General features: G+C 35.2%; 1 protein-coding gene across 2 annotated transcripts in view; it reads left to right on the forward strand.

Moving 5' to 3' along the window:
• G3BP1 (G3BP stress granule assembly factor 1) overlaps nt 1-19,982 on the forward strand; it is a 37,981-nt gene extending 17,999 nt beyond the window's left edge. For both annotated transcript variants that reach the window (XM_011371248.2, XM_011371250.2), the window contains exons 3-12: nt 2,454-2,535; nt 2,994-3,167; nt 5,460-5,550; nt 6,422-6,515; nt 7,697-7,898; nt 9,020-9,121; nt 9,274-9,385; nt 9,588-9,716; nt 10,257-10,366; nt 12,888-19,982. In XM_011371248.2, coding sequence (XP_011369550.1) covers nt 2,454-2,535; nt 2,994-3,167; nt 5,460-5,550; nt 6,422-6,515; nt 7,697-7,898; nt 9,020-9,121; nt 9,274-9,385; nt 9,588-9,716; nt 10,257-10,366; nt 12,888-13,094 — 1,303 coding nt within the window. In that variant the 3' untranslated portion in view covers nt 13,095-19,982. The remainder of the gene's footprint in view (nt 1-2,453; nt 2,536-2,993; nt 3,168-5,459; nt 5,551-6,421; nt 6,516-7,696; nt 7,899-9,019; nt 9,122-9,273; nt 9,386-9,587; nt 9,717-10,256; nt 10,367-12,887) is intronic.
• The last annotated feature ends 3,083 nt before the right edge of the window (nt 19,983-23,065 follow it).

The raw sequence follows: 23,065 nt of genomic DNA on the forward strand, positions 1-23,065 counted from the left end.
TGTATTGAATATTTGTCTGTTCCTGTAATAATATACTTTTATATTGTTGCGCTTAAAAAACTTTTTTTTTTTTTAGTGGAAATGAAACATGCTTGTTCTAAATTAAAAAATGAAATAAATGTGGAAGTAAAACCATGCTTTGTATATGCAAACATTTTAATATACTGTGTTTTAGCTTTTTTTTTTTTTTTTAATAATCTGGGGTCATCTTACATGAGTAACATATGTATCAAATTAATTTTAGTATCCACAAAGTTTTTATTTTATAGAGATGTAGCACACTTTAATCCTCTACTAATGAGTTGCTTCCATTATTTCAACAGTGCTGCATTAAATAAAACTCGTAAGTCTACTTAATGTGGACTTGTTAAAATTCTTAGAAAGTCCAAAATGTGCATTTGCTGGACCAGAACTATTTTCCCTCTATACTTTGACCAGCTTGCATATTGAATAGCACATGATTATTAGGTGCAAAAGAAAATAAAAAATTCTTTTTTCCTATATCCAAGTTTTAAAAATTAAATTTATTGGGTAACATTATTTAACAATATATAAATTTCAGGTGTACAACTTTATAATACAAGACCTATATATAATTATACAGCACACTGTGTACTCCATTGTGTCCTTACCACCCAAAGTCTAGTCTTCTGTTACCATATATTTGACCCCCTTTACCCTCTTTGTCCTCCCCATCCCTCTCTGATAACCATTATTCTGTTTGTCTTTATGAGTTTATTGCTTTGTTTTATATCCCGCATATGTGTGAAATATGGTTCTTGTTTTTTTCCATCTGACTTAACAGCATGATACTGTTAAGATCCATCCATGTTGTCACAAATAACAATATTTCATCTTTTTTATGACAGAGTAGTATTCTAGTTTTGTGTGTGTATGGTATATAAAATGATTGGATATAGAAAATATGGTATGTATATATGTACTTATGTACATATGTGTGTGTATGTATATGTGTATACACATACACACACTTAGATTGTTTCTATGTCTTGGCTATTGTGAATAATGCTGTAGTGAACATAGGAGTACATATATCTTTATGAATAAGTGTTTTCAAATTTGTCAAGTAGATAGATACTCAGAAGAGGGATTTGCTGGGTCATATGGTAGGTCTATTCTAAATTTTTTGAGGGTTTTTCATAGTGGCTGTACCAGTTTACATTCCCACCAGCACTGTGTGAGGGTTCCATTATAAACTGAGAAATGGAAAATATCTCTTGAGTTTCTTTTTTTTTTAAGGCTTTACAATTTCCAAAACACTTTCACCTTTTCCTCTTGTTCTTTTCCAAAACCTTTTAGTAAGGCATTGTAGGAAAGTTAACTTCATTTTGCAGATAAAGATGCTAAGGAATTAAAAATTTGCTAGTATTCACATGACTATAAAGTGATGGAAAAAGTCTCCAACCATTTTTTTGTTTGTTTGTTTTATGTCAAAATTTTATTTTGTCCTTACAAGTTAGATAAATTTCATTTTAAAAAGGAGTAGGAGTTGAAACCTAGTGCATTTATATATTTCATGTTGATACTGATTTTAAGACATCCTCTTTTTCACATTTCATTTCTGAAGTACATCTTAGAGATAATAAAAAGTGGCTTAGTGAACTGATTTTACTGCCTGATGTACAATCTTTTAATAACTTTCACAATTCAAAGGTAGACATGGGGTTCTTGTTGGCACACATCTCTTCCCCTTTTGGCGGGGGCAGGGGAAGTCAGAATCAGGTTGTAGAATGGCTTATTTGTGCTTATTTGTGAAAAATTGTTTTATCTAGAGTGCAGATATCAAGAAATCCTTGTAGTGTGGTTATCCCTGGGTTGGGGTGTTTCCTTTGGGTAGGTGGATAGGTGAGTATGTGGCTTTTCTGATCCAGTGTATAGTATTGTAATGAAAACAAAGCAATTGAGGCTAGAGCAAAATTAAAGCCATGGGAATTAAAGTCTATAGCTCTTAATGCACCAACAAAATTGTTAAAAACTGCCAAAACCCACCTGCACAAGCCACTGGGTTTTTAATGGGAACTTCTCATACGCATTCTTAGATATAAAAGGACTCTCCAACTCTGGAGAGTATAGATGGATTTATCTATATAAAAACTGCCTGATTTCTTCTTTAGTGAAAACGAACTTCTGTTTTAAGTGGCTTTTCTGATATGAACTACAGGATCCTTCCCAACTTGATTATCCTACTTTGAAACCTGGAGCTTGTGACTTAAAAAATAAGTGTTCTGCCTCATTCACCAAATCCATTCCCATTCAGCAAGTGTTGACCCATGTAGGGGATAAATCTATGACTGCCTGCAAAGATAGAAAAGAAAACACTTTCCGGCCTCCAAGAACTTACCAGTGAGACAGTTAGGTACCAAACATGAAAAATAAATACCTGGTCTTAGGATACTTGAAGATGACAAGTAAATTGTCTTTCTATTTTACAGATTTTATGGAAAGAACTCTTCTTATGTCCATGGGGGATTGGATTCAAATGGAAAGCCAGCAGATGCGGTCTATGGACAGAAGGTAAGCATACCAGGCTTTAAGGGCTGTTAGGCAGTTAGAAAATAACCCATAAAATTGAGATGGATACATGCTTAATAGATTTGCTGATATTAAAGATAAAATTTCTCAACTTTTTAGAAATTTAGGTATTCAGTGACTATTAATATAGTCATTGACAAACTTATGCTGTTGCATTTGCTCATTTTGTGTGATATATTCTGAAGTTAAATTCTTTGTTTTAGCCTGGGGAATCATTTGTTGTAAACATTTTTTAGATATGTTAATTAAGGACAATATTTTAAAAGGCTTAGGCATGGTCAAGAGGAGTATACTGTATTAAGACAAATTAGAAGTAGTATCTGTGTAGCTTATATTTTAAATATGTAAATTCTTTTACGTTTTGTGTTAGAAAGTGTGTTATTTTTTTTGTTGGGGATTGTATAAATTTTAAGGCATTAACTCTTGCCTTGATTCTTTAGGAAATCCACAGGAAGGTGATGTCACAAAACTTCACCAATTGCCATACTAAGATTCGCCATGTTGATGCTCATGCCACGCTGAACGATGGTGTGGTGGTCCAGGTGATGGGGTTGCTCTCTAATAACAACCAGGCTCTGAGGAGGTTCATGCAGACATTTGTGCTTGCTCCTGAGGTATGAAAAAATACAGTGAAATGTTGTGCTTCTCTTGTTAAAAACTATTCATTTTGAAATTTCAAACTTACAGAAAAGTTGTAATAACAGCACAGTAACTCCTGTATACTCCTTACTTAGAGCCACTGTCAACACTTGTTTACATGTTTATAATTCTTTTACAATTTTTTATATTTACCTATCATTTCATTTTTAAAGATTTTATTAAAATATTGCTAACATACACTATTATATTACTTACCATTTTAAAATCTAAACCATTTGAAATAAGTTGGAACTGTCATGCCTACTCATCCTTAGATCTTTAACTGAGCATTTCCTGAGAATAAGGAAATCTCTTCCATAACCATAGCACAGTCATCAAATTTAAGAAGTGTTGATGCAATCCAATTATTAATCTATTGTGAATATTTAAATTATGGTTGTCGTCCCAGTAATGTCCTGTTTAGTAATCACCCCCAACCCCGGTCCAAAATTCAGTCCAGGATTACACATTGTATATAGGTATCATGTCTCCTTAGTATCCTTTAATCTGCAAATTCTTTAACCTTGTGTTTTTTATGGCATTTTTTGAAAAGTGCGATCAAGTTAATGCATAGAATGCCTCAGTGTGAAGTGTCTGATACTTGTGATTAGATGTAGGCTATACACGTGTCTTTCACTGCCTTTCATTAGGGAGACTCTTGATGTCAGTCAGCCCAATTTTTAGTAATGTTAACTTTGATCATTTAGTTGCTGTGGTGTTCAGTAGACAGCAGGTTTCATCACCATAAAATTAGTATTTCTGCTTTTCTCATAAGTAATTGTGGGTGATTCCTTGAGACAATGTAAATATTGTGTTTATCATCAAACTTAAGTACTAGTTTTTGCATTCATTGATGATTCTCACTGGAACCAACTGCTACTCTGATGGTTACAAATGGTGATTATCTGATTCTGTTATTCTATATTTATTAGTTGGTGTTCTATTATAGAGAACTTTGCCTCTTCTCCTGTCTATTAATCACTCATGGAGTCTTTGTTCATTTAATGGATTTAGTCCATTGCTAACTTTATATTGATGTCCAAAATGTCCCAGAGGTAGTAAGTATGAACTTCCTTGTGTTTTTTGTTTGTTTCTTTGTTTTTGGTGGAAAACTTGGTAATTTTAAGTTCATCTTTATAACTTTTAGGCACTGTCCCTGTCCCGGCCCCAGCCCCAGTTCTTGAATCAACTGTTTTCTTAAGGAGCCTTGGCTCCTTTTAGTTATTACGCTTATCATGAAAGGACCACAGATTTATGTTGAGTAATTGCATTAGTACCAGTCTTCCAGACTGGTCCAGGCTGAGCCTCGGCAGGTAGCCTGTCTATATAAGCATGTGGAAGTGGCTCAATGAGGACTTGCTGATTAAATGTTTTCTCTAATTACCCTTAAGATAAATTTTCTATTTAGGATAGTGAATCTAAAACCCTATCATTTTAATGTTTGAATATAAAATATTATGAGATCATTTTAGTCAAGATATTTAGAGGAAGGCTTAGATTATCTGCAATATAAAACTGTTGATGGGCTTTTAAATATGCAAGGAATCATGTGGGATATGATCGCTAATTGTAAGTACTTATAGTTCTTTTATTTTCCTTCAAAGAGGAAGACTCATAGTTTTAGTATGTTGTATTGTTACATAAACTATCGTATTTGATACTTAAAGCTCTAAGGTATATGTTGGTATCCCTTTTTACAGATGAGGAAACAGCCTTAGAAGTTGAATAACTTAGTAATCAACATAGTTGGATTTAGACTCAAATGTGTCTTATCTGGTGTAGGCAAACCTTTTCAGCTATATATCACCCTTGAGTGCTTGTGTCAATAGTATTGGATACAGATTTAGGGAATTTTAAATATCTGCTGCAGTTGGTAGTAAGGTATTTATTGTTGTAGAAATTATTTGAGGCATGGGCTGTGGCTTTATCAATTTTTTGGATATCCATCTAGTAGTATTTAAAGCAAGCCATATATTTGAGTGTAGTTTTTATTTTAACAGGCATAATGTGGAGCAGGGATTTTCAGTCTTGGTGCTATTAATATTTTGGGCTGAATAAGTCTTTGTTGTGGCTGGCTGTTCTATGCATTGAAGGATGTTTAGCAGCAGTATACCTGCCCTGTACTCAATAATTGTCAGTTGTGCTTCTCGATATTACAAGTGGCTTCTGTGGAAACGCTATTGCCCTCAGTTGAGAACCACTGGTATGGGGTGATTTGGTTTTTAAAAGTCTGCTGAATAAGTGAAAACTTTTTGTTGGCATTGCAGGGATCTGTTGCAAACAAGTTCTACGTTCACAATGATATCTTCAGATACCAAGATGAGGTCTTTGGTGGTTTTGTCACTGAGCCTCAGGAGGGTAAGTTACTTGTCTAAATTTTTTGATGGCATCAGTTGTCCTGAAGAGAATATGGGTTTCTTGAATTTTTTCACTATACTTCATATTCTTTATTAATAACTTCTAATTGTCAAGACATGAAGGGTCTGAGTTTTAAACCTACTTGAAGCTAGTAGGTTAGCCTACTTCATGGATTTTGGTAGAAGACAAAACTTCTAGGTCAGAAGTAGGTTATTTTCACAGCAGCTATAGAAGCATTTTTGCCACTGTTTCCATACAATATGAAGAAGTCCATATGATACCTGCATTGCAGTAGGGTGCATTACAAGAGTGGAACCTTAAGTTTAGGGAACCCAGATCTTATAATGGGCAGTAAACAAGCCTTCTCTTGGCTCTGGAGGGAGAAACTATTTTCTGAGGTTGTTTGCTGTGTAAATGTTCTTAAAAGATAGTCTAAAACAAAGGGTAGCTATTTCCCCAATTGTAAAATGTATAGAAACACAAGATACCCATGGAGAATTTTCTCAAGACAATTTCTATATGGCTGAGAAGACTCCAAGTGTTTCATATTTATTTTGTAATACAGTAGCCTTATAAATAAGTACTTTCAGTACTATCGTTCCCATTTAATTAGGGCACTGCCATGTAGAGCCTGTATTAGATTACTGGCAATATGACTTCAGATTCCATGTTTTTAACACAAACACTATAATTACTTTAATTCTGTTATTAAAGCCTATGCCATAATTTTACCAAGTTGCCTTACTTACTTTACATTTTTATATATATCTGCTTTTCTTATTGCCTTTTTTATTATGAACATTGTGAAATTAAGTATATTTGTGAATCAAGTAATAAACACAAATTACTTTAAATTTCTTATCTCCCTTAGAATCTGAGGAAGAAGTAGAAGAACCTGAAGAAAGACAGCAGACACCTGAGGTGGTACCCGATGATTCTGGGACTTTCTATGATCAGACTGTCAGGTAAGGAAACCTTTATCTGTCCAGAGCTGCATGAGAACTTGGGTTGTCTAGTCTTTCTCTTTGTTGGAAGACAGTCATGTAATCTCAGGTATTATCTCAGAGAATAATGATAATTTCTCAGAAGAAAGGTTTTGCTTTTTGTATCTTCGAACCAAAAAATATCTGTAATGTGTTTAAAGATTGCTCTAAGAGGACTATTTAAATAGTATCCACCAGTTGCTTTTTGGTTTAGTTTCTGGGTGATAAGGACTTATTTAGAGATCAGGCATAAATTAATAGAAATTCAGACATGAGTTTAGTAGCAGTAAAGAATTTCATTAATTAAGTCAGACAATAAATGTGTGGCTATCTTAGGGTTGTTTTTTTTTTTTTTTTTTTAATCTACAGTGGAACAGAAGTGTGTTTGCTAGGAATAGAAATTTATACAGGATTTACTTGTTGCCACATGATAGCAGTAACATTAATATTCAGTGCTTAAAGGATATTTTGAAATTTTTCTCCAGGTGTAGTGATGAATTACCTCAGTACTTACCTGGGTTACTTGTTGAAAATGATTTATTGTCACACCACAAACCTACTAAACTAGAATTTTATGGGGGAAAACCCTTGCAGCTTTAACAAACTGATTATGTGGAGGTGTAAAGAACTATTCTGAATCATAACTATTGTCTTTTTTTCTCAAATTCCTTGTTTTTATTTATTATGAGTTTTTTGATGGTAAAAACCACATAACAAAATTTGTCATCTTAAGCATTTTTAAGTGTGCTGTATAGTAGTGTTAACTGTGTATGCATGTGGTTGTATAACACTTTTCTAGAACTTTTCATCCTTCCAAACTGAAACTGTACCCATAGAACAACTCAACAATCCTTTCCCCTCTCCAGCCATAGCCTATTAGAGTTTTGTGATGTGTGATGGGTAAATTGTAATAGTTTGGGGATTCTGAGAAACAGTGATTTGGTTCATTTTAATCCATTTTCATGCATTTACTTACGAGAATTTAACTAGTCTGATAGTAGTTAAGATTTGCTCATTGAGTATTTTTCTGAAAAGTGTTTTAATACTGAAATGTATTTCTAAGAACTTTTTTGGGTTCAGGTCTCTGTAGTTTATAAATACTTGGGAGTTACTAGCTAAATCAATGGAGGCAGAATGATATTTCTCAAATTTTCCTGTGAAAGCAATGACTTGGAAGAACATTTAGAGGAACCTGTTGCTGAACCAGAGCCTGATCCTGAACCAGAATCGGAGCAAGAACCCGTATCTGAAATCCAAGAGGAAAAGTCTGAGCCAGTATTGGAAGAAACTGCTCCTGAGGATGCTCAGAAGAGTTCTTCTCCAGCACCTACAGACATAGCTCAAACAGCGCAGGAAGACCTGAGGGTATGGAACATGCCTTCATTTTTATTCTATTTCGTTTATTTTTAAAACTCTCTCTTCTTTATTATTATTTGGTTTTCCTTTGTAGGTGCATTTACATATTGGTGGTTCAGAGAAATTTCTTACATGTCGAGCCATGCCTCAGATTAGAAGTTGCGTATTGCTTTATAAAATCAAAAATAACTGTTTTTCCCCTCTAAGGAAACTTGAATACTTTTTAGACCAAAAATTTCAGGTGCTTTCTTATTTTTACCACCATATCAACAACCCATCATCTTTTTAATATTTCATCTTTTAAATTACAGTTATTACATACTTATTATAACAGAAAGTGGTAATGTATCTTTTAAAAATTACATGGCACAACAGACTTTGCCAGCCTTTTTCCGTGAAATTTAATTGAGGATAACTTTACAGTAGAAGTATAAATTAGAATACTTAATTTCAAATATTTAAGCTTTTCAGTTACTCCTCCTGAGTCACAGTGCGATGATGTTCACTGAACCAACAGAACCTTTCCATTTGTTACTCAGAAGGAACATGTTTTAGAGTTGTATTTATGGGGTCAGTGTTCTTACATAACATCATTTATGCATTTTTAGCAGTTAATTCAAATGTCTGTATGGTGGTGGTATTTTAGGAATGGGAACTATCTGTAAAATGGATAGGGTTCTTGGTCTCTCCTTTAGCCAGTAGGTGAGTAGGAGAGAAGTGGTGAGATGACTTTAGCTTGCAGGTAGAAAAGTAGGTTGGCTAGATTGTGTACTAGGTGGTTATAATAATATTCCTGGAGAGAGATGATAGTATCTTAGACTAGGGTCATGGTAGTTGAGATGGAGAGAAGATAATTAAGAGTTAAATAATAGGATTTGGTGATTTCGATATGGATTGAAAAAGTGTTAAAGATCATTCTAAAGTTGGTGAAATTGGGTCATGTTTGTAATTCTAAATAATTTTAGTACTAAATTTGTAAATAGGGAAAAGGGAATCTCAAGATATTTATAAACTGCATCTTGCCTATGAAAACGTGATGCATATGTTACGTATAAGAAATCAAGAGCCAATAGCTTTTATGTTGTTTTGATATATGGTGTAATCATCTGGTGCTGGTGTTGTTACCTTAGACATTTTCCTGGGCATCTGTGACCAGTAAGAACCTTCCACCCAGTGGAGCCGTTCCAGTTACTGGGATACCACCTCATGTTGTTAAAGTACCAGCTTCACAGGTGAGTTTCTAATTGAGCTTGTATATAAAGGCAAATTTACTTGTATTTTGTGTAATGTGGTTTCATAGAGGTTTAGAGAATGGGAGAACTTCACAAGAAAAAAAGTAAACTTGCTTTGTTTTCACACAAAAGTTAACTTACAAATTTTTCAGCCTCGTCCAGAGTCTAAACCTGAATCTCAGATTCCACCACAGAGGCCTCAGAGGGATCAAAGAGTTCGAGAACAACGAATAAATATTCCTCCCCAGAGGGGACCTAGACCAAGTAAGAGCTCAGAAGGGTGACTTTTCTGGTTGGGGGATTTTGAGGTGAGAGCTTATTTTGCCAGGGGTGGGGCAAGGGGAGTGATTGATATTTGTTTACTTAAAACAGAATTGTGGAGTTGATAGAATTACCTTTATTTAGGGTAGAGAAAAAAATATCGGCCTGAAAGATGTCTTCTTTGTCTTTCGTTGCTGTTTTTAAGTTCGGGAGGCTGGTGAGCAAGGCGATGTTGAACCCCGAAGAATTGTGAGACACCCTGACAGTCACCAACTTTTCATTGGCAATCTACCTCATGAGGTGGACAAATCAGAGCTTAAAGATTTCTTTCAAAGTAGGTTATTGAGTTTTTAAAATTTTATTCATTCATTCATTCATTCATTCATTTACAGATTGCAAGGACCTTGTCAGCTTACAATCCCTTATTTTTTTTATTTTTTATTTTTTACGCCTACATCACCTGGTCTTCCTAGGTGGTCTCCCATCCAAGTACTAACTAGGCCTGACCCTGCTTATTAGCTTCTGAGATCAGACGGGATCGGGGCTTGTTCAGGGTGGCGTGGCTGTAGATGGTAATTGAGTTTTAAACACTAGATTCATGTAATGCAGCACTGCCCAATGGAAATAGAAAATGAACTACATATATAATTATTTAATGCAATGTGTCTAAAATGTCATTTCAACATGTAAAAATATGAGATAGTTTACATTTTCCCATACTAAGTCTTTTTGTACTTATAGCACATCTTATTTCAGGCTAGCCACATTTCCAGTGCTGTGTAGCCACATGTGTCTAGAGGCTATCATAGTACGCATGTAATATTTAAAAGAAATGTTGTAGTAAGTTATTTGAGAATTTGTATTTCATTTGCAGAATATGGGAATGTGGTTGAGCTGCGCATTAACAGTGGTGGGAAATTACCCAATTTTGGTTTTGTTGTGTTTGATGATTCTGAACCTGTTCAGAAGGTCCTCAGCAACAGGGTAAGCAGTTTTTCATATATTTTCCCCCCCCCAATAAGAGTGTGTTCATCTTTACAACTATGCCCTTTATGTAAAGTTTATGTAAAGTGCAATTTACTCCAATATGTTTGAGTAATATATTCCATCATAGTCAACCATTATTAAAAGAACTGCCTGAGAGTTTAGCAAAACAAAAATGTCTAAATAACAGGTTTCGAATTAGTGAATGATGAGAATGAAATAACTAATAAATTATCAGTGCTCTGAGACTTAGGCAAATTCCTTTTCTTGGTGGTGGCTTCTGGTGTAGATGAAATACAATGTTACATTTAGCTAAGATAACTTAAGAGCCAGTTTGACCAGGGAAGTCTTGGTACATAACTATTGTCTGAGTATAACTGTGAGGAGCTTCTGCTTTTATTCCATAAATTGTCTGGGTTTGGAGTCACCCTGCCTGGGACTATTTTTGTTAATATTACTATTGCTATGAACAATAACTTTTAAAATTTATAATTCAGTGGTATTGACACATTATTGTGCAACCATCACCTATCTAGTTAACAAAACATTTAAATCAAAAGTAAGCCCCTTATCTATTAAGCAGTCTCTCTCCCATCCCCCATATTCTCTCTCCCCAGCGTCTAGCCACCACTAATCTGCTTTCAGTCTCTGCAAATTAAACTACACATTTTATTAGCTATGTAATAGAAATATTGTAGATCATTATTTCTTAGAGGTTCTCCTGAATGTTAATGGGTATATTGAAAAGTTTGTTTTGGTCATAACATTATGTGAGCCTTAATCTGCAAGTGTGCATTATCTTTCAAACTGACCACTGCCTTTGGGAAGCATCGACACAACACTGAGAAATGAGGACAGAACAGTGGCTTATCTCACCAATGTCACATAATACCAAACCCAGAAATCTCCAGTAGGTTTTGTGGATAAATCCATCATTGAGCTTGCAGTAGATCTAGTGGGCAACCTTTTTGGTACAGCCTTGAATTCATACTTTCTAAGAGTGTATGATCATCCCAGCGGGCCAAAGGAGGTCAGACCCGATAGCTGGCTTCCTAGAATTGCTTGAGATAAGGGGTTTGTTTTACTTTATGAATGTGGGTAAGCCATGGCATCTTCATGCATAAGAATTGTTTGTTTGAGATCAGTTTCCTTAGAAAAAGGGCTGTGAGTATGTCTGATACCTTTTTTCCTTCAGATTGCTTCTACCCTTAGGTAACTCCTCAGAGATGACTTTCATAACTACATTTTAAAACATCTCAGCCTCAGCCTGTCTTTCCTTAATCTTTCAGACTTATATATGATTTGATTTTTCCTATTTAGAACATTGCTGGGAACAACGTTTCAGATTGTGTGTGAAGTGATTTATATAGTGTGTATATAAAAAAATTTGCGTTAAGTATTATATATATAAATGTACAAATATAAATTTAATCCAAGTTTAAAATATAAATTGGCCCAAAAGAAGCCTTTTTGTTTATGTGTACTTTCAGATTACTCCTTTATACTTTGAGGACTTCAACTATAGCTTGCTTTTCCCTCATCTCATTGTATTGATAAAATCTACCATCCTCCCTTCAGTAATTTTTTACGAGTACAAAATAGCTTATATAAACCCGATAACCATGGTGTTTGACATACTTCCATGTAACATAGTGGTTCAGAGCTTATACTTTCCAAATAGGATGCCTCGGTTCGTATGCCTCTTCCATCATGCAAAGTTTCTTAACCTCTCTGGCCCTTCATTCACTGGTCTTCTAAAATAGGTACAACAACTCTCAGAGGGTTGTTGTGAAGAGAGAAAAGAGATAATAAAAGTGAAGCATATAGAACACTTCTTTGCATAGTAAGTACTGTTAGATATGTTTTAAAAATCACGATTAGAAAACCAGGGAGTGCTAGTGAGGAGTGTACATTGAAGTCACTGGAATCTTAAGTAGCCCTTTGTTTTCTACTTAAACTCTGTTGAGTGAAAAAAAAGGCCAAAGACTTAGTGTGGATATATCTATTTTTCCTTTCAATAAGACATGTTATCTTTATTGTCTTCAATATTTTCCAAATATCTATTGAGGCAAATAGCATTTTCTTAAATTTAGATGAAATAAACGATGTTTTTAAGATGTATATGTACTTTGCATAAATACGTGCAGCACAATCTTTCCACATTAGGTTTTGATGGGGTTTTATTCTAAGCCTACCAATCCATAAAGAAGTTGACAATTCTTATATTCTATTTATGTGATTTTATGGGAAGATAAGATATACTTTAATATAAGCACAATGAGACTTACTTGTGCTGCTGTGCTATTTAAATGGACTTTTTTGAACTAGTTTGCATACCTGACCATCTTTCCATGTACTTGTTAATGGAGGGCATTTATGTGTTCAGAATTTGAAACAAAAACAACCGTGAAAGCATAGGTGATTTGTAAGCTGCTGATTCTTTATAATAGCTTTGCTTTATCTTCGATAGTTGGTAGCACATTGGCACTGTGTGTAATTCTGCTCATTTTGACTCTTACAGCCCATCATGTTCAGAGGTGAGGTCCGTCTGAATGTGGAAGAGAAGAAGACTCGAGCTGCCCGAGAAGGGGACCGGCGAGATAGCCGCCTACGGGGACCCGGAGGCCCTCGAGGTGGGCTGGGTGGTGGAATGAGAGGCCCTCCCCGTGGTGGCATGGTGCAGAAACCAGGATTTGGAGTGGGAAGGGGAGTTGCTCCAAGGCAGTGAATTTTTCTTCACTGATCTTCATGCAGCAGTGCAAACCCCACTCCTGCAGAATGGTGAATTTCTTCATCCACCTTTTGGTATCTTGCAGTATGACCTTGGTCTCATAAAACTGCTTACGTTTGTACAATTTTACTTTTTGTGTTAATGGTGTGTGTTCCCTTCCCCTCCCTCCCTTCCCCTCCCCTCACGTTTTAGTCTTTCACTTCCAATTTTGTGGAATGATATTTTAGGAAAAATGAATTTTTAAAGAAGAAAAAAAAAAAAAGACTGATTTCCTTGCTTTACTTTGCATATACAGACTGGATTTTTTTTTTTAACAGCCATTTCCCAAAGGAATGTGTCTCACTTATTACTGACATTGGGATATTTCTTACTTATTTTCTACGTGTTTCAAAAGTCTTTGAGAAATACAGGATTTGATAAACATTTCGAAGGCAGGAAAAACCCTGATTGTTCTTTGAGAGTCATGACTACCTTCTGGTGTGGAGAAACTGCCATTGGAAAAATTGACAGTTTTGATTTTCACTGGTATGGTTAAAAACTGAATAAAAGGTGTTAGAGTTTTTTCTTTGATATGTGATCACAAAACAATTCTAAAACCTGTTTTTACCATTGAAATTTAAATTGTGAGATAGGTTTTAAATGTCTAGAATATAACTGATATGCTTTTCTTGAATTGTTAGGTTTTTTTGAAGTAGTTTTTTTCATGTTTAATTTGTATTTGTAAAAAAAAAAAGCTAAAAAACAAAACAAAACTACCCTTCCCCCAATCTGAATAATTCAAAACCAGAGCAAAACTGTGTGCCTTCTATTTATCTCTGATTCCAGTCTTGGCGATTGTTTAAAGAAAAAATAATAAAACGTCTAGATTTGTTTTTTCAGGTTCAGAGTATGTTGGGAATTGTAGAATCCCTCTTTCAACCTTGTACGTCTTCTGTTTATTTGTTATGCCTTATTCTGAAATTGAGTCTCAAACTGGAATGCCTTTGAGGATAGATGCTTCTATAGAGGTCCTTTGACCTAAATAGTTCAGCATTTGTATTGTTTTATTTTGATATCTGTTCAGAATCCTAATCATAGCCCATGAGGAGGAATGTGATTTTAATATTGGATTTTGCTGATGTGCTTGAGTGTCTGCTAGTTTTCTTCCTTTAAATCATAGCCATATGGTAAATTTTATATTTTATTATGGTTCTCTTTTATTGATGGACATGCAGTGGGTGATTCTTGGAAATGGCCAATTTTTATTAAAATATTTCTGGAAGAAAATTTAATCTGGCAATATAGACTAATGCTCGTTTTACATAGTATGTTGTTTGTTGAGTGCTGTGTGTGAGGTGGGTGAAGGTTTTGTTTACACATTTGTAAAAGCAAGGCTTTGTATGATTGCTTGTCATTACTAACTGAAGGGCAACGAGGTTGTCAGATTTAACTTATTTATTTTCTTCTTAACAGTGTTCATCTTTAGGACTGTTGTTTGAGGACAGTATATGAGTAGGAATAGGAATGTTTTGTTTTGCTGTTACTGGGAAACTAGGTTTGCTTAAGGGTGTAGTCTTAAACTAAAATGAAGTTTGATGTTATCAGTTGGTCCGCAGTACCTCAAATATTTGAAAATTGGCAACATCTCCTTCACAGAAAGAGACTTATATAATGGAGTCACATGGCTGTTTTGGGAGTCAGTTTAAGTAATTATTTGGTAACCAATTAATTTGTCTCAGGCTAGTGATAATTGGAAGAAATTCAGCTTGTACTTCTGTAGCTTATATTAAGCTTGTGGTGGAAAAAAAAAAAAACAGCCTGAGTTATTTTTGGAGTATTAAGATCATAAATTATGGATAACCTAGAAATCATTTTTCAGAAGTGAATACTAAAACATACATTTCAAAATAGGAATTTTTCCTACTCAGGGGTTTAAGGGCACCAACTAGATGCAGTGATATTCAACTTGAGCTGGTTATTCTATCCTAGAGGACATTTGGAAATGTGTGGTATTGGAGGGGAGACACTGCGTCGGGCATTTAGTGGGTGGGGACCAGCAGTGCCAAATGTTCTGTGAAAATGAATCAATGCGATGAGAATAGGAATGGTCTCTACTCCTCTAATGGGTGGTGGGCGGAGTGGTGGGTTAGAACAACTGGAGTAGAAGACTTACTCTTTTGAAATAAAGCCACAGATAAATAAAATAGACAAATTAGCAAGTAGAAAGCTCTTTCAGGAATTATAATATCTACTGCAAGTAATAATCTCATTTTCCTTCATTTGTACCAATCGTGTGGTTTTAAGAAATGTTGGAGAGGTAGTAGCAATGTGTAGATGCTGCTTTGTAACTTGCACAGAATTACTGCATAATCTCGGAAAACAAAAGTTTGCTTCAGTAATTTCACTTCATTGGAGTTGGGATGATTGTAGAGTTTTGGACTTTCTAAATAGAATTTAGCATCATGGTTAACACTATTAAGAATCCCGATATTGTTTACATTATTGCTGATGCATAAACGTGATACCATAGAGATACATGTATTCACACAGGTAGAAAGTGAAATTAAATAGGGAAAGATTTTTCTATAGGCAGCATCAGCTCATCACAGTCAACCTTTTTTAAGATTTTAAAATACAATTTCTCATATGTAGGAATGGCCCAATGTACAGTTATTTTCCACTGAGCTTAACACTCACCACCCGTTTTTTTTAACCTCGTATCTTATTAGGTAAAATTAATTTGGTTCAGTGGGTTTTAGTTCTTTATGATCTCTTGAAAATATATAGATCTTGGGACTTAAAAAATACTTTTGCTTTTATGTTGAGGTTGGGCTTTACTTTTGTATTCCTGCATTCTCAACTTTTGAGCTATTGAATGAGTAGGTTACTGCCACAGTGTTAGTTGTAGTTGAATTGCACTTTAGTTTTAGGTTATAAAATTAATTTTCACAACGACTCTGTGGATTAGGTGCTATTTCCCTCAAAGTAGATAAAGAAGAAACTACATCAGAGCAGTTACTTGACTAGGCCTCCAAGCCATTCATGTAGCAAGGAGCAGCAGACTGGCCTCTAGAACTGATGCTTTTTCTCTAGAACCAAAATGCCTACCTATTTACATTTGAACAACATCAAGATAATAGGACATGATCATAATAATTACTACAGCATAGAGACCCAGTCTACAAAATATTCATAACAAAGTTAGCATTTCCGTTCTCTATTTCTTTTAAGGTAAACAAAATAAGTAAACATTGATTTTTATAGGGCTTCTTTTGATTTGCAGACTATATGGTAACACAATAACTTGTTCTTAGATTATTTTTTTTGTTTGTTAATACATGTAGCACAATCTTGGATTCTGTATGTGGATGATAATATTTTTATAGCATAATCAAGGTGAGTTTGTAGCAGTTGTGTTTTGTGCTTATAACTGCCATCTCTGATTCTTTCCTTCATCTCTATTTGAAAATCCTTGTAGAGTTTATGATTTAGTAGAAGACGTGGCACTTTATAGAAAGAAATTTGTTAGAATCTATATGGAAATAACCTTTCTGTGAGGTTTAAATTTGTAGACCATTGTTTATGCTGAGTGGCCTGTTTTATGTAAATGGTTGCATTTGTCAAACCTACTGATCTAAAGATATCTTTTATATTGAAATTTATTTTTGTGCTACTTAAAAGAATCTCTGCAGGAACTGCATACAAATGACCTTTTAGTTCAGCAATTTTGAACCTTGTAAAAGAAGCGACTTCAACATTTGTTTGAATATGGGGTTCTAGCTAACTGCCTAATGTACCAAAAATGGGCAGTAGACAGTTAAAGGTAGTCTTCCATAAATGTTTTAGAAACCTTAAAGAATGTATTAGAAACTTAACAGTGTCTTGTGTGGGATGAGGCTGTAGATTAATGTTGCTGATAAAGTAATGGCCATGTGGCACTAGATAATAAGGATTTCTGGTTTTAAGGTAGTAACACCTTTTGGGATCTGTATTTGTGTACTGTGATAATTAGGTTCTGAGGACCATATGTAGGCTCGTGAACTCTTATTAGACTATATGAAAGGAGAAATGGCAGCACATGTTAGATAAAACTTATATTTACATCTTTTTTAGTGACTATGTATCCCCACAGGATAATGCTGAAATTAGACTGCTTTGCTCATGCTTTCATGAAACAGTCTCTCATCATGGCCTAAGTAGTTTATTAAAGGTGACCTAAAACAGCCAGTTTTAGTTTTGAATTATCACTAATGTAGGGCTTAGAATCAAGGTTTTTCGCTTTTTGATTATATCATTTGTTTAGAAAACCTTGGACAGTCTCCCCTCCTCCAATTTCCACTTGAACTTGGTAATTTTTTTAGTTCCCTGTGAGAAAAAAATAGGATTGGAGATCAGTTCCATTGTTACTTCCATGAACCACATGAACTGGCCAACTACAGAAATCCATACATGTTCAGTACTTTGAAATGTGGCCAGTGTCACAGATTATAAAGGGACTTATGTCCATTCAATGTGTCTTAGTTTTTGAAAAAATAAAGTTAAGGAATGTTTACCAAAAATTCACTGTGAATTATTTTAACAAGTATTTTTCATAAACCCACTTTTGGGAAGTTTGCCTATACTTTTGGTAGTAATTACAGGGATAATTATATGTCATTTAATCTGGATATAAACAGTTTTAACTTGCTGTAATTAACCATTTTGGTTACTGATGCTTTTCTTAAGCTTTGATGTCACCTGTTCAACTTTGGATTTGGTTTAAATTCTTAAATGGTTTTGTGAAGAGTGTGAATATACACTGATTTGGCCCTTTAAATGAAGACATACCAAGAAGCTGGCATAAAGAAGTACGGAGAAGAAAAGGACTTCTTTTATTTTAAAGATTCAGTACACATTTAAGTAGAATATGTAGAACATGTCATGTTAAAAATAAATTCCTGTAGGTAGATGTTCGCTTTTGAAGAAGAGTGGGGTGGAGGTGGAATTTAGCTAATGGCATAGGAATTATTTGATTTATATAGAAAAATCATAATTTTAAGTGAGAAACAACAATGTATTCTTAAAACTTCCTTCTCATTCTGTTGATTACCACAAAAGACAGGAGAGGCTCCTAGAATTCTTTGAATCATAGAAAGTTAGTGCTGGAAAGGACTAATGTGATTTATACAACCCCTTCAGTTTTTAAAGGCTAGATGGCTCAGAGAATTATTAGTACAGTCTCACATTGGCTTGTAGAAGTAACAAGGAGCACCTTCAGGCATTACCAGTCTGCCCTAGGTTCACTGTAGGAAGCCAGAGCTGTTAAAGGTCTGGATGTGGGGAAAAAAGGGAAGGAGCCACATTTTATATGCTTACCCAGTTGCTTCTGTAGCTCAGTTTTCATTACCGGGTTTTCTCTGTTTTCTTAGAACTGTCTTAATGCCCATTTCTACCAGGGCCTGTTGTCTAAGGACATTAACTTGTGCTCCCCTCAGGGATGGGTTTACTACTAGCTGTCAGAAAGCTATTGGGTATCCTAATGTGTTAATAGCTGAAACTCAGCTGTAATTTTCTCCTGAATCGGTCAGCATTTTGCAATCTGTACATTGTGGTGCTTTCCCCACCTTGTATTGTTATAACTGTAAGCTCCTAAGGGGCAGCAAATTGGTCTTAGGCATGTACCCTGTTCCGTGTCTGGCAGTGCCATACATGCATCAGGGTCCTAATCTTCCTTTCCAGTAATTTTTCCCATTCTTCATGGAAGTGATGCTCCAGCCATGCTGAACTACTTCCGGTTCCTCTAATATGCCAGGCATTGCTGACTCCGTGGCTTCGAGTGCCTTCTTTCTTCCCTGAAGATAGACAAACGTCTGCATCCCCCTTCTACCCCTAGTCCCGTACCATCAAAGTCATTTTTTTGAAGACCTAGTTCAAGAGCTAATTTTTTTTCATAAGAGAGGAGATTTGCAACAGGAGTGGAGAACCCCTTTTTGGGGATTGATCTGGCCAGAATTTGAAGTAAGGAACAAATTCGTTCTCATCTTCTTCCCTTCCACATTGTCCCTCCTATTTGAGATTCTGTCCCAATCTTCATTTAAAACAACGAAGTGTGTTCCTAGAGTTTATAACTTACCCCTTCAACCTAAGATTAGAATGACCCGTATCTGTTTTACTACCTTATTTAGACCATAAGCTCCTAGAGGACAAGGACTGGGGTATTAATCCCTGTATTCCCCCAGAAGGTACAGTGACTTGTATGAAAGAGTCCTTAAATGATGATTCATTGAGTTGAGTAAATTGGTGTATTTGTTTTCATTCTCACAAGGGAGGCTTACCTAGAGATAGGACTTAATTGAATACATTTTAGGCACTATGACATTTCATAGTAGAGGGGATTGCTGGAAAGTTTGAGGAGTGGGCAGAGGAGGGGGAGGAAGGTCACTAGTCATTTCGAGGTACTTCCATCCCTGATCTGAGTAATTAGTGTATCCTGGGCACTTTGTTTTTATGCAGAAGAATTTTATGTGCCAATTTTCATTTCTTTTCACAAACCAACTTCATTGTTCTCTCAGTTCATGTCATCACTCACCCCCCAAATCTTAAGTCATCTGCTTACCTTTTTCTTATTTCCCACATCCAGTCTCCGGCTAAGTCCTGTCAGTTCTACCTCAGCAGTCTTTCACATCTTTCTCCTCATCTAGATAATTTCAACGGCCTCTCAGCTTCCTTTATCTCTTCTTATCCCAGCCTCCATTAAATCCAATATTAGATTCATCTTACTGAAACATAGCTCTGACTATGTATCCCATGTATGTGTTCTATCACCCCTACTAGACTGTAAGCTCCTTAAGGGCAGGATCTATGTCTGAGTCATTTGTGTATCTTCCATCATGCATATCAATAAATATTTCTTGAATGAATAACATACAAGCCTTGTCAAGTGAAATTATGTTTTCCAGATTATATGGTAGGTTTCTGGGGTAATTGTAAGATTTCAAAAGTTCTCTCACATAAAGTTGGTTGAATAGTAACAGCTGAATTAACCACAGAGAAAATTTCAGAAAACTTTATTTTTTTTCCTATTGGAATCAGCATGAATATGTGTATATGGATGGTTCAATAAATATATTTTTATATACATGTATCACAGAAATTTTACATTCCATCTTCAAACTGCAGAAATAGAATTTTTTTTTACAAGCCAAAAAATAACTGCCATAACTTTTATGACTTCATGCAAAAAAGGGGGAAGAGTAAGGGCGGAGGTGGGGGTGGGGAGCGGGGATTGGTTGGTCAAGATTAAGAGTCTGTAAGAAGTAAAAATGTTTCATTAAGGAAGCGATTGCTTAACACGCTGCTTAAGGTGGTAGCCAAACAAATCCTTAACTGCAGCATTAAGGCCATACCAAGTTTATACATATATACAATGAAATTTCCATATAAAAGACATACTATCACATTTTCTTCTGGGAAAGGATGAGGAGCTTTGAGAAATTCTGACCCAGATTTCTAGGCCAAGTAATTGTTTAAGATGTCCCCAGGCTACTTAGAACTCTCTTCTGATTTAGCCAGCTGTCAGTTACTTCTCTGTGGGCTTGTGTCTTTTGTAGTCTTTTAAGTGGAAGTATGAGTCATCTTGAACTTCTTCCATCATAGATGATTAAGTACTTTGTAGCTTAACAAACACTTCCGAGCCCAATATATATTTTGTTTCTTCCCTAAAGTACTGGAATCACAGAATTGTAACTTCGAGTTGTTTTACCTGTAACAGAGTCCATAGCCAGTGCTGCTTTGTGACCTGAAGAATTACATGATACCCTTCTGTCCTTTGGGGTTAAAATAACTTTTTGAATAGTAATAGTATAATGAAGCTAGTGTGAGATTTCAGATCACATCCCTGGAGCTGTCGAAAGTTAACATTGAACTTTTAACCCCTTGTGTGTCATGACACATTTACATTGACAGCTACCTTTTTGGAAAAAAAAAAAATGTAAAATCACTTGAAGAAGAATTATAATGGGATTTACTCTTTTGTCTGAATCAAGTAACTTTTAAGACAAAGGGTAGGTCTTTTGTGCAAATATCTAAATGAGCGAAATGGGGAAAATTTGAAGGGTGAGTCCTTTGGAGATGACTTTCAGTTATGCAGAAGTCTAACTTTGGCAAGGTTGGGGCTAGACTCGAGGCTGCACACTGGTCTGTTGGCAGAAACTGGCCCTTGTTAGTATATAATCTTGAATCAAAAGAAATGAAAAGTTACTAAGTCTAAGATAAATCATGTAAATAAAATACCCTTTTACCCAGTGACCAACTGAGCCTTTATTTGATAATGTTATAACTCATTTTGGAATGTTTTAAATCAATCTAATACTGCTTTTTCATTAATGTCTGTCTTAGCCAGCTCTGAGTTGGGTATCCCTAGTAGTCCTGTCCATCCCTGGCATGGCCTAGTTTCCAAATGTGGCTCCAGTGTGTTCACAACTATTGCTGCAGGGTAATTCAGTCCCCTCTCGTGGGTTCCCTGGGCCAGTCAAATTTGAGAAGAGGTCTCTGGAAATGACCTTTTTGGGAGAGAGGACCAAATAATTTGTGATTTGGAAGCACTTGTGTATGAACATTTAGAAAGTGAGCAATCAGTGTCGTTTCCAGTCATGCGCCAGCCACTCTTCACCCAAATGACACGAGTTATTTACATTGCAGTAATGTACATCAGTTCTAGATAAGTGAGTTAGCCAACAGGTGGATTGTGACAATGAGATCCAGAGAATGAGACGTGGACACCCTTTGGCAACCTCACCTGGAGGGCTTAAAAGCATTAAGGATTTTGTCTTAGTTACTCTGTGGTTCACTTTGTACATTTTAAGTCTAATTATAGCAGTTGAAGATGTGTATTTTGTCTAGTTTTTCAGACTTAAAAGCCAGTGAGTTCCCTGCTATGTGTGTCTACAAAGTAGAACTTGGCTGTTTAGCTTTTTTTTTTGTTTTAAGAATCTTGCACTACGTCTAATACACAAGAGTCACATTGGGTAGACATCTATGTCCAATAGACTAAATAGCAAGATGCACACTCCTTCGGGATTTAATTCACTCATTTTAATGATTGTTAGTGCTGAAATACTATGATGGATTAAGTATTGAAAAATTGAACCATTAAAATATGAAATAGCATGAATTTCATGTTTTAAATTCATAGTATAAAGTTTAATGTTCTGAAATGTGAGAACATCCGATTTTTAGCTTCTTACATAAATAACTGCAGGCTAAATAGCATGCTAACCATGGTACAACTTTAAATGAGATAGAAATACATCTCATGTGGAAAAATTTGAATTTAGAATACTACTTGATATGCAGGTTCACTTATAAAAAAGATTGGGCCAATCTTTCACTTATAGGGTAAGTAATACTAACCTCTTTCCTCACAATATTCTTTCTAGAGAATTTACCCAAGAAAGGTAAGTCATTTTGAAAGAAGCTATTCTTTTTACATACATCCGCTAGCAATGACTTGGTTAAAAACCAGTTACATTTTGCCTTTTTTTTTTTTTTTTTTTAAATTCACATTGGCTTTTCCCTCTCTGTACCCTTTTTATTCCATGGACATAATTTCATGCTTTGAGTAGGGATGCTCTTTAAGCTGGACAGAGTCATTTCAGATGCTGTTGAGCATAGAACATGCTAGATTGTACTTCCCTTCCAAGTCAGCTGTTTAATAATTTAGCTCAAAAGATAATAGTATTTGGACCACAAGCTCTCCTTTTACAAATACCTGCGTCGTATTAAGTATTGGCTTGCTATTTGACAAAAGAACTGTAGAAGTAAGTTTTTCAGAATCACAGTAGAATAGCGATCTTAATGTAGAACCGTGACTTCTGTACCTCTGTAACTCCTTAGTAGTGTCTACCCAGCACAAACTAAATGCTTGATACTTGTTGGGTTGAATTGATGCTTTTGAAAATCTGAATATCTAATGGATACTATAACTTTATCTACTTCTAAGATGAAGGAAA

The sequence above is a fragment of the Pteropus vampyrus genome, unplaced genomic scaffold (genome assembly GCF_000151845.1).
Source record: "Pteropus vampyrus isolate Shadow unplaced genomic scaffold, Pvam_2.0 Scaffold185, whole genome shotgun sequence".
Classification (NCBI taxonomy): domain Eukaryota; kingdom Metazoa; phylum Chordata; class Mammalia; order Chiroptera; family Pteropodidae; genus Pteropus; species Pteropus vampyrus.